Genomic DNA, 14,284 nt, shown 5'->3' with positions numbered 1-14,284 from the left:
CTTGACGCTGTGTGTGAATACTTGACAGCATCTGTATTGATTAATATCTATCTGATGACCACCAGGGCTTTGATATCTAGTTTTGGTCTCCTGAGCTGCTACATGTTTCACGATGTGAACCATTCACAGAAAAAAGCTTTAAAACTGAACCAGACCAGCAAAAAAAAAAGAAAAAGAAAAAAGATTGAAGATTTTAACCCGAACATGTTGAAACGCATTTTCTTTACTTAAAGATGTCAGTGTGATAATAAATGATTACAGGTAAATTTTGTCATCACATTACATTACATTACAATGCTGCAACATTTGTGTATGAAAAATCATCTACATGGTACAGATTGAGTTTTATGTCAGCAGTGTCAAACTTAAGGCCCATGAGTTGAAACCGGCTCACAAGTCTCCAATTCAGCCCGAAAAAACAACAAGCAAATTCAGAAAAATTTCACAAAAAAACATAGATTTTGAACACATTTCTTAATAATATCAAACACGTGCAGAATGGAACAGCTGCAAGAGAAGTTTCTTGACATTTCACAGTATTTTGCATCAGAAGGTTTTATTAAAATTGACTTTGTGTTGAAATTGTAGTAATTTTCTGTAGTAATTGTTTAGTTTTGTGAAAATATAGACATTTTCCTCACGAATACTATGCGCCACAACAATGAAAAACTTTAAATTTAAACGTTATCGTGACACTATTTCACTGGTCTGGCCCACTCCAGATGATATTGAGCAGTTTGTGGCTCCTGAACTAAAATGTTTGCTACAGTTAGATTTAGTTAGTAGACAAGACGACATACGATACGATGCGATTCGATGCGATGTGATGTGATGCGATGCGATGCGATGCGATGCGATGCGATACGATACCATGCGATACCATACGATACCATACAATACGATACCATACGATACGATACGATGCGATGCGATACGATATGATACGATACCATACGATACCATACCATACGATGCGATACCATACCATACGATACCATACCATACCATACCATACCATACCATACCATACCATACCATACCATACGATGCGATACGATACGATACGATACGATGCGATACGATACGATACGATGCGATGCGATACGATGCGATGCGATGCGATGCGATGCGATGCGATGCGATAACATTTTATTAATCCCACATGGGGACATTTTGTCATCACAGCAGGACATACAGGATAGTCGCACACAAGAGAATAGTCTATGTATATATAAATAGATAATTAAATAAATATATATATATATATATATATATATATATATATATATATATATATATATATATATATATATATATATATGCATATATGCACATGGAACTAGAGGGGGAAACCGTACGGATGGAAAGTGGTATTTAAACAGTTTATTACTGGGCTCCTGATGTTTAGTAGAGTACTATGGAAATACAACGCGTTACTTATAATGAAGTTCAGTAAGCATGACTTATTAGGTGTGTATTTAACAGTAATGTCTTCTTATTCTGTGCTAAAGCTGTACACATACTTACACGAATGCCGCCTTGCCCTCCTCCAAGTTGTGCCCTTTTGTCCCAGTGCCTGATTTGCCGCACAGGCACATGATGAGGCCGCATTTGTTGACAAAGTAACAGGTCACGTCTACGGCGAGCAGCAGGAGCACGAACACCACGACGAGGATCCCTGCCCAGATCATGATCCCCATGGAGAGCGCCGCCTCGTCGCCCATATCTGCCGGAGGAGACACAGAGGAAGGAGAGCTGAGGTCAGCAGGACAGTTTAACAGAAAATAAAATATAATAAATAAACGTGGAAACGCTACTGAAGCCACAGACACGTCTATAAATCAGAAAGAACTCACCTGCTCAGAGCACTGATAGTTTTAGTTGTCTCGGTGTGATTATGGATGCACTGTGTTGTGTCTGTGTGTTCAATTATTTACATAACTTAATTTTAAATGGAAGCATTTGTGTGCGAGCAGCCATCCTCGGGAAGAAAAAGAAAACATGAAAAATGTATTCAACCCATTTATTTGGTATTACAAAGAAGAGCAATCAAAAGTATCCAATGTGCTGCTAGTTACCCAGGCATGCAGGAGGCTTCGTGGACGTAAAAGAAATCTCAGGCATTTTTCAGATACGACAAAAAAACAAAAACATCTATCTTTACCATTTATGTAAAGTCCATTTCAATTAAACCAGAGGAAACTGTCAAATATCTTCTGTTACTCATTATACTGTGCAAATGTTTTAGACTTTTGAAAAGTAACGAACACTCTCAAAAATAAAGATGTTATTTTTTAAAACTGAACACAAGTGAATGAACAAAGAATTCTTTCATTATACAGTTTTGGAAAGGAACTCTGCAGGAGTCTTTTGTGGCTCTGTGGAGCCCATCCAATAACCTTCAAGAATCCTGAGTCGTGTTCAAAATGATACGTCATTTCATTGGCGGTTTGATTGAGACTATTGTTCTCAGCTGGAACCGATATCGACATGATGGAATCGACATAAAGCCTAAAACCTTTGCATAGTATTTACACGTATTTAACTCTGTAGATTTCTGTGAACAAGTTATGCTAGACAGTAAAATGCAGCTGAGTGAAGCACCTTCTCATTATAAATGTATAAAAACAATATATAACTCAGTGATCTTTAAACTCCACATGCACAACAGCAATATTTACATTTCTTAGTAACGGACACAAAAATAAGTTTGTATATTTTACGGTTTGTCAATCCGTACCAATATAAACTTTACAAATTTATTATTATTGTTTTTTCGTTTGACATTTCTCAGTAGTGTAAATGTTAATGTTACAAACATTTACAGTGTTGTGTGAGCCGTTAAAGATTATCATAGTGTTTTTGTAAACGGGACCGGTCCGGTTCAATCTAAATACTGTTTAAAACAAAGAGAGAATAAAGATTCCACTACTGTTCTTCTTCACTGAGCCCGTTTACATGCAAACTAAAATCTGATTATTCTTGTAAACTGGTTCATGTGATAAATGCGATATGCTTGATTTGAACTGATTTAAACTGGGTGAAACTGGGGGGGGGGGGGGGGGATTTCCAAGTTAAATGCTTCATATAAAGTACTGAAACGTGTAAACCAGGGTTTTCCACTGCTGACGTGCATGTAAACGTGTCAGATCTGATTATGACATGAGACTGGATTTGTCTGGTCATGTAAAAGGGCTCACTGTAAACTTTCACCGATGACTAGCTGCACTAATTCTGAGCGGAGTGAGTCTGTGGGAGGCGGAGGATTTTCCACTGCCTTTGGTTCACATACGTCTTTTCCTTTTTGTCGCCCGTAACAGAGACGCAAAGTCTTTTTCATTCGAGAGCGGCGGCGTCCCGGGAGACGACGGCCCGGCTGGAGAAAAGGCGAGCGCTCCTCTACAGTGACGCCGTGAATTTCCCCCCTCCCCATGAAAACTATGAGAGCAGGAGTACAGTGATGAGGGACAAGATGAGTGATACCAAGGTGCATGTCACAGATGAGCAGCCCTGAGTGGCTGGGAGGTGGGCACAGCACAATGCACACAGGTCGAGACGCAAATGTTGACGTGGGCCACCACACCAATGATGTCCAGGGCCAGGCAAGAGAGCAGGAACATTGAGAGCAGGAAAGAAAGAGAGAGAGAGAGAAAGAGAGAGAGAGAGAAAGAAAGAGGAGAGGGGGAAATGAAGGATAACAAAGAGGGGAAAAAGAGAAGGGTGGGGAAAAAAGAGGAAGAGAGAAAGTGAAAATGTGTCAGGTCTGAAAACCAAAAGTGGAAAAAAAAAATAAAAATATTTTTATGTATTGAGGGAGGAAACGATACAGCAACACATCAAAGCAAAAGCACAGCACACAAAGAAGAACAAAAAGGAGGGGAATTACACCATGTTGATGGTGATTCAGCCTGTGAGTGGGTGAGTGGAGAATGCTTTAGTTTGAAAAAAAATGAATTAGAAAGAAGTGAGAGGAAGAGGTAACGGCTTTGCCACGACGTCCCGGAGCGAGGCGCTCCGCAGGGCGAGTCACCTAAAGGGAATGTGACGGGCGGCATGAGCGGCTCGTACAGTTAGTACAATAAGAAGAACCTCGCTACGTGTTAATCTGCTGTTATTAGGCTCCTTTTGAAGGCAGACGATTCTCTCTTGCTGCTACTTTAATGCAGAAGAGGAAACTACGGTCACTCAGAGGAAATCATCCCCCCCCTGTGGAGAGCGCCTGTCCCACTTCTGCGAGCACAATCTCAAGCTCATTTAGCTCGGCCTGTCGAAACTTTAAAGTGAGAAAATTCAGCCGGAAAATCATTTCTGGCTCGCCGCCATCCAGGAAATAAATTTTTTTTTTCTTTCTCTCTCCCACAAGATTTATTTAGTTGTCATTCACCTTTCAGGGCTGCCGAGTTAAAAATAGATGGCGACGGCCTTCTGGGTTTTTCTCAGCTTTGAGTTTGGCTCCTCGGCTTGTTTAGTTCCAGTTTAGTGAGCGCGACCCGAGGACGGGGAGGAAGCGGTACCTGGGATGGCGTCCGGCTCCGAGGACGTCCTGAACGACATGGTCGCCGGCTGGGATTTGCCTTTCTGATTCTCGGCCACCACGTAAACATTGTACTCGGTGTCCCACTCCAACCCTCGGAGGACCACGTGCTCGCTGTCACTGGGTAGCCGGATCTCTGGTTTAAAGTCTGACGCCTGTATCTGAACACACACAAGAGAAATACGCGGCATGTTTGAAGCTGCAAGAGGCAGTTTACTTGTCATTAAATACAGAAACCGGTTGTGAAATGGTAAATCCCAAAGTGACATCTTTACATTTCAGTGGAGTTCAGCTGCAGGACAAAACAAAGAGAATTTTTTTCTTGTGGGAGACGGCTGTGACACAAATCAACACGAATAAAAGGCTCTAAGTGACAACTGTGAGAGTTTATGTAATGGTCTCACAAACAAAACAAAGGCCAAAAGAGACATGTTGAATCCCACAGTTGCTTTTTTTCATCTCGGTTAATGCTTTTGGACAAAAGAGCAAAGAATTCACTATTTCGAGACAGAAACTTTTACAACTTCAACCGTTTTGCTCAACAAAATTCCAGCATCGATTCAAATATAGGATTCGTTTATCCTCGTTCTTAAAGAAGTGCAGTTTTTCTATATTACCTGTGTTTACATGACAGCAGCATGGAGGGCCTCATAAACAATAAAAATACTTTATTTTGTCAAATGTCAGATAAACATAAATGAACAGTGACTTTGTGAGAATCGGCCCATCAGAGGCAGCGAGGATGAGCAAGGCAGGAGATGTGCACGAGGACACTGGAGGCTGTTTGTAAAACTGTTTGTCATGAGTTCAAAAAGCCGTACGGTTAAATGTGTGTACGTATGTGCATGCCCATGTTTCTGTGTGTCCTTTTATCAGTATCTCTAATAGTTAACAGTTGTTTCATTCCATGTTTTTCATAACTTTATTTCAGAAGATAGATCATATGTCCTGTAAATCTCATTCATCAAATATCAAAACAGTTGAACATTTATAACATAAATTCTTAACATGAAAGAAAGTCCAAAAAGAACCAGAATTAATGCTGCAAGTAAGTTTTCATGATTAAAGTTTTTTAAGGGAACTGTCTTGTAGAGGAAATGATGATGAATCAAATACCCTTTTATACCTGCAAGTATATGCATATTACAATCCAAAAATGCTTAGAAAAATTACGATATTTTAATAAAAACGTTCACAATAGTGATTTGTTTAAGACAGAGACCATACATTTGTCTTTAACACTGATAAAGCTGGATATGGCACCATGTGCACATGCCACAATAAAAAGCACATGGAACTTATCCACTGACTGAGTCAGATGTAATCTCATCAATCTGATTATTTTCTCCAGTGTTCACGTAAACGGGACAACCTGACAAGTAGAAGTAATTTAATCGGACTGAAAGAAAGTGATAATAAAAGCAGTTGACTTGGGGGGAAACACTCTGAACTCATGTGTGCCCACACTCACCGGTTTGTAACGGACAAGATAATGTAAGATTGGAGAGCCGCCATCGTCTTGCTTCACCCAGCTGACTTTGAGCGAGTTTCCTTTGGGCTGAAGGGCTCCGTCGAGTTTGGGAGGATTGGGATTCCCTACAGGAGGAGGTCAGAGGTCATTTGAAGGTTCATTTGTAACATTCAGCGATCCTAAGGTTTGTTTTTTGTTGTTGGTGTTGTTTTTGAGAAAGCAAAGGTAAAAGGTGAAAATACTTTATTTGGACTTTTCGAAGAGAAGACAAAGTTTGAAAGGAGCTTGCTCTCTCCTGTTGTTGTCCTTTGCGCTCGCTCGACCTTCCTTAATTGCTCGCCTCAAGCCAGACTCATTAGGAAGTGACACACGACCACATGCTTGTCTGACTCATCTGAGTTTCTGTGGGTTTCTGCTGTTGCTGAGTGACATTTAGCAGGCACCAAAAATGCAGACTAACCTCCCACCAGTGTCACACAATGCTTCAGATCAATGCTTATTTCATATCAGATTCATATCTGCATGTCCATTTGTGTCCGCCAGGTTTTTCTTCATATTAGGTTAATTGGTGGCTCTGAATCGGCTGCAGGTCTGGGCTTGTGCGCTCCCTGTTATGGACTTCAGTCTTCAGTTTCTCATCCTCACAAACCACTCGAGACGTCATCTTTGATTTACTCTTCCATGAAGGTGATTGGAATGTGGTGTGTGCTTAAGTTAACAAGTCACCGCACATCTACGCTTGAAAATAACTCCAGAAATAACAGTCCAGTCCAGTTCTGCTGCAGGCACTGGTCACGAGTCGTATAACAGGCCAAGATGAGAAAAAAAAAAAAATCCAACTTTTTCAGGTGTTATGCAATACCACAAGATTAATGGTGGCGAGCTGCTGTTGCTTCCATATAATAGAGAAGTCTCTCCACCTTTCTATTGATTTCCTCTTCTTGAACATACTCAATTTATTTTTCGCTTAAATATTTATTTGGGTTCCTGTGAAGATATCTGCGCTGTGCTTGAGCATCACTGAAACATAAAGTAAGTTTTACATCAGAGCACCACAAAACATTCATCTGTGGTGAGTTGGAACATCGAATAATTACTTTCCAAAGATCTTCTGACTCATCTTATTAACTCAAACATCTGAACACTTCAAACTCTTGTACCTGCTAACAAAGCTGTTTACAGTGTTGGGGTTTATTCCTCAGACTAACTGATAGCATCAGTTATTGTTAGTTGATTGAACCAATGGTGCATGAAATTAAAGCCGATGTTAACTATGATATTAATGGAAGCTATCATGTCGGCTGCAGCTTCAGCTCTCAGCATGAAGGTGAAAGATTTTGAAAACCAGAGTGAGCTGCAGTCAGCGGGAGGAAACTGGCTACCTTTCTTTTTTTACTGATTAGAAGAAACCGTGTTACGTTTGTAATTACCAGTAATATATCCGTTATGTCGGTCGGGGGAAACCGAAGATCAAAGCAGGAGGCCTGAGGCCATCCCGACTCTGAGCTTCTCAGAATAACATTTGCACATGTTAAAGAAAACCACAACAAGACAACTTGGTCGAATCGAGAGCCAGGCTTTCAGTTTGAGATCTTTGTGAATGTTGAGTGTTTGGGTTCACTGTGACGCTGTTTCACCTCGGATCACATAGGCTTCAGGAAAAACGTTTTGGAACCACTGAGAACTCACACACTTTAGACATCAAGATATTAACACTATGCAAGCCATGCTAATATTTAACACTCCTGACTGAAGATGGCTCCGGCTCTCCGTCCTCTCTCCCTCTGAGGCCAATGCATACATGACAAATTAACGTGTTACATGACTGCAGCAAACCGAGTGTTGTTAAAAGACGGCTCCTTCCACCGAAGTTAGGAATCGTCTCTCAAGTGATCTGCAACAGTGATCTTTACCTTCTGCAGAGTGGAGGGAACCATCAGCACCATTGCAAGCCACGTAACAGGCACAGACACATGAAATGAGTGGTGGAAAGAGGAGGGACACGAGAGAAATAACAGGGAGTGACTCACAGACAAACTGTAACACACAAACAAAGCTGCAGACATTTACCAGCTTCATCCTCGTGACTTCAGAGACGCGCTAATTTAAGGCAGCTGATTAATCAAAGCTCGTGGGGCTAATCCCAAGGTAAACATGCACACGCTACACCAACTATCTGAAGCCATGGGGATGATGCGCGGCTTCTGAAATGCCGAAATTTGGTATGGTTTCTTAATTCTGTCAATGAGCCAATTAATTCACCAGCTGCAAATCAAGATTCCCATTAATATTCATGGTGGGATAAATCAGCTGTGAACTCACAGGGAGTAAGTAAAATAAAATCTAATCTATGTAACAGACCCAGAGGAGTTTGCGGTGATGATCAGGGCATACGGGGTCGCAGCTTGCAGGGGAACTATTCACCTCTTGCAACGCATTAAAAGTTATTACAAACGCAGCTAATCAGGAGGTGTGACGGGGTTATTCTGCAGGGGAAGGAAACGGCTACAGCGGTAAAAACTAATCTCCTATTATTCCCCTCTACAGCACAAACCTGTGTCTTCAGTGAAAAAATGAAACATGTCGTCTGGGGACATACAAGAGAAGAGAGGCAATCAGAATCAGTTGTCTGCACAAATGACCACCTAAGTCTCTGTAATAACACTTCACCGGGCTTAGCAGCACCACTAATTTCTGGTAGGTCGCTTGACAAAGAGGAACCCTAAAAACAAGACATTTTACGACTGATTGCTGCATTTCAGGTTAGGAGGAGGCAGAGCAAGTCCTACACAGAAGAGAAAGGCTGCGTGAAGAAGCTGTTTCAACAGCGACTTTATTGATCAAATTTGGAAAATTAGCTGAGTGAAATTTGACAAAATGTAAATTGATTTCCCTATGCTGTACTTTCATAAAATTCTAATCAACAAAAAGACATTTCAATACAAATTGGAGCCATATTTAGTTCGATGCTCTGAAAGCTTGAAGTTGCGAATGAGATGAGAGAAGAATGGATCACTTACTGTTGTAAGTGTGGCCTGATGAAACAATGGACGGATGAGAAAGTAGATGAAAAAAAAAGTGTGATTATAACTGAGAATGAGACGATCAGATGCAGACAAACTGAAATCGTCTCCTTCTACAGGAACAAGCATCTCCCACCAGCAGAGGGCAGTAAAAGCTAAGTTATAGACCAGATTCAGCTATAACTCACAAGAGCATGTCAAATTATTATTATTTTTTCTTAATTCAATTCAAACTGTGCAATTGCCTTCAGTTTATAAACCATAAAAATAAAGATTCTTACATCTCTTTCTTATGTTTTTAACTGAATGCCATAATCATCACAATTCTAATCTACAGATGGGCTTTAGTTTCTTCATAATGAAATCTTTCAATGATATTCTAAATATTTGGAGCTGCACTTTGAGTTTGTGATAAGATACATTTAAATCGAATAAATAAGTCTGTAAAAACACAAGAATGCAAAGTTGGAGCTACATGTTTTAACTCGGTGTGTAAAATGAGTGAAATAGTTCCACCAGCCACAGTGCAGACTTCACATAATGAATGGAGCTGATGGGCGTCTGTAGCTCACATTCTGTGGTTGACTCGTTAAAATGTCAATCTGAAACACGCCCCCTATATTATGAGGGGCTTTCTACTGGAAATTCATTATCATATAGAAATCACTCAGCTCTCCAAAAATATCTCATGGCTCCTTTAACTCTTAATGACAGAAATGTGTCACAAAGTCTAAAGATTCCCACAAAAGAAGCAGAAAAAAGAAGAACAATGAGGTCAGTTAGAAAGAAGAAGACCCAGACTGCAAAGACAAGCTGTCCAGCTCATCTAAGTGCTGCCACTCTTCTCAATGAGTTTTTATGGATTCACTTCAGGTAATATGTTTGTGAGGTCAGGGAGGTCTGAGCAAAGCTTTTACTGTTGTGCTCCAAACTCGGCAGAGCGTCTGACTTACGAACAGGCTCCGTCTTGAAGAACTCAGCAGGGCTGCTTTCACCTTCGCCCTTCCCGTTGACGGCCGACAGCTTCACCTGGTAGCCGGTCTCCGGCTTCAACCCGGTGATCGTCACCTCGCCGACCGAGCCTGTTACAATATCAGAGGCAGTGCAATCCCTGTTGAAAACACCTTGATAGTTTTGATGAGCCCTAAAACAAACACATGCCCCGCTACCAACAATACCTGCATAATTAATTCACATCACAAGCAAACACTGATTAGCTTGATTCTCATTTCATCCCAACGGTGTATAAACAAGTGATTAATCTATTTAGAGATGGTCTAAAACCAGACACAAACAGAAATAGAAATCACACCTGTGTTAAATGTATAGATCATCACTTTTTTTTTTTTAAAAACCGGATAGTGCTTCTCCTTGTAGAAAATCTGCGTATTATTACACTTCAGCCAGGTATTTAGCATCCTCATTTAGACTAATTGATTACAGAAGAAAAGGTGGGTATGAAGGAAATTAACACTTTAATGATGCTTTGTTTTCACACTCCAAACACTAAACGTCACACTGATCATTGTTGAGTGAGGTGAGACCAGACCCCCCCCCCCCTGTAGAAAGGAGCCACGCACAGGAAGAGGCTAATAAATACGACAGTCATCGATTCTGCATTATGTGATGTAAAGTTTTCAATAAAAATACTGAAACTGAAATTTTTTTTTACATAACACTGAAACGATTAACACTGATTCTAATGTTCACAATATTGTAAAAAAAAAAAAAAAAAACACAATAAATGATGGTCTATTCAATGTTTGGCTACTTATTGACTCAAACATCTTCATAAATCTCATTTATTTGGAAAAAGTTGCATCTTGTTTCAAGAAAACATTTTCAATACAAGATGCTGAAATATGTAAAAAGAATTAAATAAATAGATGCAAAAAACACTGATCAACAAACCCAACCTTGGGTTTGTTGTTTTGTCTCATTCTGTTAGGTTATATTGATTTTCATTAACTAATCTAATACTGCACAGCAGCAACAGTTTAGTTTGAGCTGGTGTTGTTACCGTCTTTGGCTTCGTAGACTCGGTGCATCCAGCCGCCTCTGCCCTGCAGCCTCCACTCGGCTCTATATTTCAGGACGGGAACGCCTCCGGTGGATTCGGGCTCCGCGAACAGGATCTGTGCAGTGGTGGAGAAAGGCCTCACCTCGTCGATGGATGGGGCTGATGGAACCTCTGGCGACGGGAGAAAATAGAGTGCAATTACTACCAAAAAGTTGAAGATTGCAGGCTAGCGCAGCACTGTCAGACTCCATTGTTCCTTTACAGTAACAGACTGAGCTCACAGCTCCTAATGGCTCCAAAATACACCTAAACACCGGCTCATCTTTGCAGGAAATCTATGACTTCTGACACGGAGGCTGTTTTTCTTGTGCTGAAGCCTCCACACTTTTGACATTACTTGAGAAAAAAATATGGAATGAATGGGGGAGGGGGAGGGGGGGGGGGGTTATGACGTACTGATTCAAGGTATTCCTTTAAAAGAAAAACTGCACATGGAAAAACAATGAAAACAGGAGAAAAAAAAAACTAAAGCCTTTGAAAGACTTTGAGTTTAATAAGCTTAAAAAAAAGGATTATAGATGAACTCAAACTCCTTGCAGTCAGCCAAGAACAGTCTAATGTATAAAGTAAATATGTTAAAACAGTAAACAGCTGGGAATAAAGAATATGCAAATCTTGGTAGAATGAAAGACTTCAGTATTTTTCATATCACACTCTGCCTAAAGCCAGAAAATACAAAATGCTTTGACGAAGCTGTGCATGTGCAGGAATCTAACAACCAGATCATTATACAGGGGTGAGGACTCATTTCATCTTCCTACAGAAATTAGAGTTGCAGGGGCCGAAGCAGATCCCAGCTGATTGTCAGAAAAATGCTGAATACACACTGAACAAGTCAGTAGTACATCACAGTGTTAACACACACACACACACACACACACACACACACACACACACACACACACACACACACACACACACACACACACACACACACACACACACACACACACACACACACACACACACCACACACACACACACACACAGTCCAATTTGAGTCGACAAGTAACCTGATCAGCAGGAAGATGCTCTGTAGTCTGGACGGCGTCGGTTTATAAGAGCGTGCTGTTGTTTGCTTAAGGCTGCTAATGCATCACAGCTATGTGAACACGGGCTAAAGTTTCTGTTGTCCATACTGTTAGTTCAGCATTGAGTCAAAAACAGTAAAGTAACAAAGTTGCCCTTTACTAGACCATCATTACAGCTCATTCTATTAACCCGTGAACTCAACCACTGATTAACAATTTCTCATTTGTTTATTTTCCTCTTCTGTTAAATTCAACAGAAAAACCCCCTTCACTGGTTTCTAGTTCATCTACTGCTGCAGCTCTTATTTTGAAGTGCATTACTTTATCTAAACTATTTAACCTGTTGAAACGGTCCATATCAGAGTGGTTTCACACCCTTCAGTGTGTGCAGACTTCTGTGTGGCATTGCTTTGATCTCGAGTACAAAAAGGCACACTATAATTACTGCGGTTGCCCATGTTTTCAAGAATGTGGCGTTTACAATTCATTTTCTTCTAATGGTGGCTTTAGAGCAGCTTTATCTCTTTGCTCTGGGTTCTATTTACCTAATGGCTGAGGATACGGTCTGTGGTAACGACTGGATGTAATCTGATGTTACAATACCAAACCGGAACTTTGACAAAGTGTTGTTGACGCTTTTCAACACAATAACATCATGGAGGCGCAGTTAATGTAACACTGACAGCAGCAGAGGGAGGGCGCAGTAAATTAACTCACATCACTTACATTGCTGTACAAATTTATTACCCCTCCGGACAAACACTCTTCATATTGCTGTAGATGTTTGTTTGTTTAGTTTTTTGTCACGTTTTGAATGTTGTTACAGAACAAAACCTCGAGCAGCGCTCTCGGTTAACATGGTGAGGTCTAATGAAATTTACAATAGCTACACACTTATTGTTTATTGTGTGTTTTTAAATGGCTATGCAATCCCTTGTGTGATACGACTGTTATCATCAACAATCCTTCAGATTTCATAATGCAGAAAACAAGCCGGACACACAGACGGTAAGTGAGCAGCAGAAGAATCACAGCCTCTTCACTGACCGGCCTGAATGAGCAGGAACTCCTTGGACTCTGTGCCCATCTCATTTGAAGCAGTGCAGTTATAGCTCCCAAAGTCATTTTCAGACTCAGGGGTTATCTAGAGGGGAGGCAGAGAATGACAGTGAGAGAGAGAGAGAGAGAGAGAGAGAGAGAGAGAGAGAGAGAGAGAGAGAGAGAGAGAGAGAGAGAGAGAGAGAGAAAATAAATAAAAAGCAGTTAATCTATGAAGGGCAGTGTACCAAAACAGACGAACAAACTTGAGTGTCAAACACTCTGAAGGTGACCTTTTTATCCATTTGAGTAGCCTATCTTTATTTGTTGCTGTGAGCTTTCCTGCTACTGAATAATTCATCCGATTTTCCCCCCACAATGACGCTGAAAGAAAGCCCTTCTCTTCAAGTCTATGCTCATGAAATCTTGATGGCACGGGGGGGTGGAGGAGTGGGGGGTGTTACTCATGTGTGTGTGTGTGTGTGTGTGTGTGTGTGTGTGTGTGTGTGTGTGTGTGTGTGTGTGTGTGTGTGTGTGTGTGTGTGTGTGTTTGATGGCGTGTACATGACGGTTTGAGTTGGGAGTGTACCTGCAGGTAGCTGGCTGAGGGAGTTCTGAAGATCTTAATATTGGTGGTGTTCGAGTTGGGGAGCTGCATTCCGTCTCTCAGCCACACGATAGACACGTCGATGGGATGTGCCTTCACCTCACAGCTCATGTTAACAGGATTTCCCTCCCAGGTGTAAACCGCCACTGTACCGTGGATCTTAGGTGCATCTTGGGAATCAAAGTAGATTTTTGCAACAGCAAAAAAAAACCAAAAGAACAATTTTTCTATCTTTTTTTATTTGCAGTGGCGCTAAGAATAGCCCATTACTATCACAAATCAGAGTCTGTACTCCCGTTTGTAGTCTCACGCACTCGCATTAAGTGAAGGAAACACTTACAGCGGACCTCCAGGTAGGCTGCTTGATCATCCTCTCCGATGGCGCTGCGTGCGCTGCAGAGGTATTGACCAGCGTCGGTGTACTTGACATACTTGAGAGTGAGGGAAGACACACGAGCATCACTCCTCACCACTACAATTCCGTCCTGGCTCTGAATGGC

At 41.1% G+C, this 14,284-nt stretch overlaps 1 protein-coding gene across 2 annotated transcripts in view; it reads right to left on the bottom strand.

The window, feature by feature from the left end:
* ncam1b (neural cell adhesion molecule 1b) overlaps positions 1-14,284 on the bottom strand; it is a 92,682-nt gene that overhangs the window by 7,245 nt on the left and 71,153 nt on the right. For both annotated transcript variants that reach the window (XM_080459809.1, XM_080459810.1), the window contains exons 11-18: positions 14,125-14,275; positions 13,767-13,954; positions 13,187-13,283; positions 11,049-11,219; positions 9,982-10,110; positions 6,006-6,130; positions 4,515-4,695; positions 1,528-1,726 (exon numbers count right to left, since the gene is read on the bottom strand). In XM_080459809.1, coding sequence (XP_080315935.1) covers positions 1,528-1,726; positions 4,515-4,695; positions 6,006-6,130; positions 9,982-10,110; positions 11,049-11,219; positions 13,187-13,283; positions 13,767-13,954; positions 14,125-14,275 — 1,241 coding nt within the window. The remainder of the gene's footprint in view (positions 1-1,527; positions 1,727-4,514; positions 4,696-6,005; positions 6,131-9,981; positions 10,111-11,048; positions 11,220-13,186; positions 13,284-13,766; positions 13,955-14,124; positions 14,276-14,284) is intronic.

Source organism: Lipophrys pholis (assembly GCF_963383615.2).
Source record: "Lipophrys pholis genome assembly, chromosome: 3".
NCBI lineage: Eukaryota > Metazoa > Chordata > Actinopteri > Blenniiformes > Blenniidae > Lipophrys > Lipophrys pholis.
Note: the sequence above shows the minus strand (reverse complement) of the source record. Positions and strands in the feature narration are given on the sequence as shown.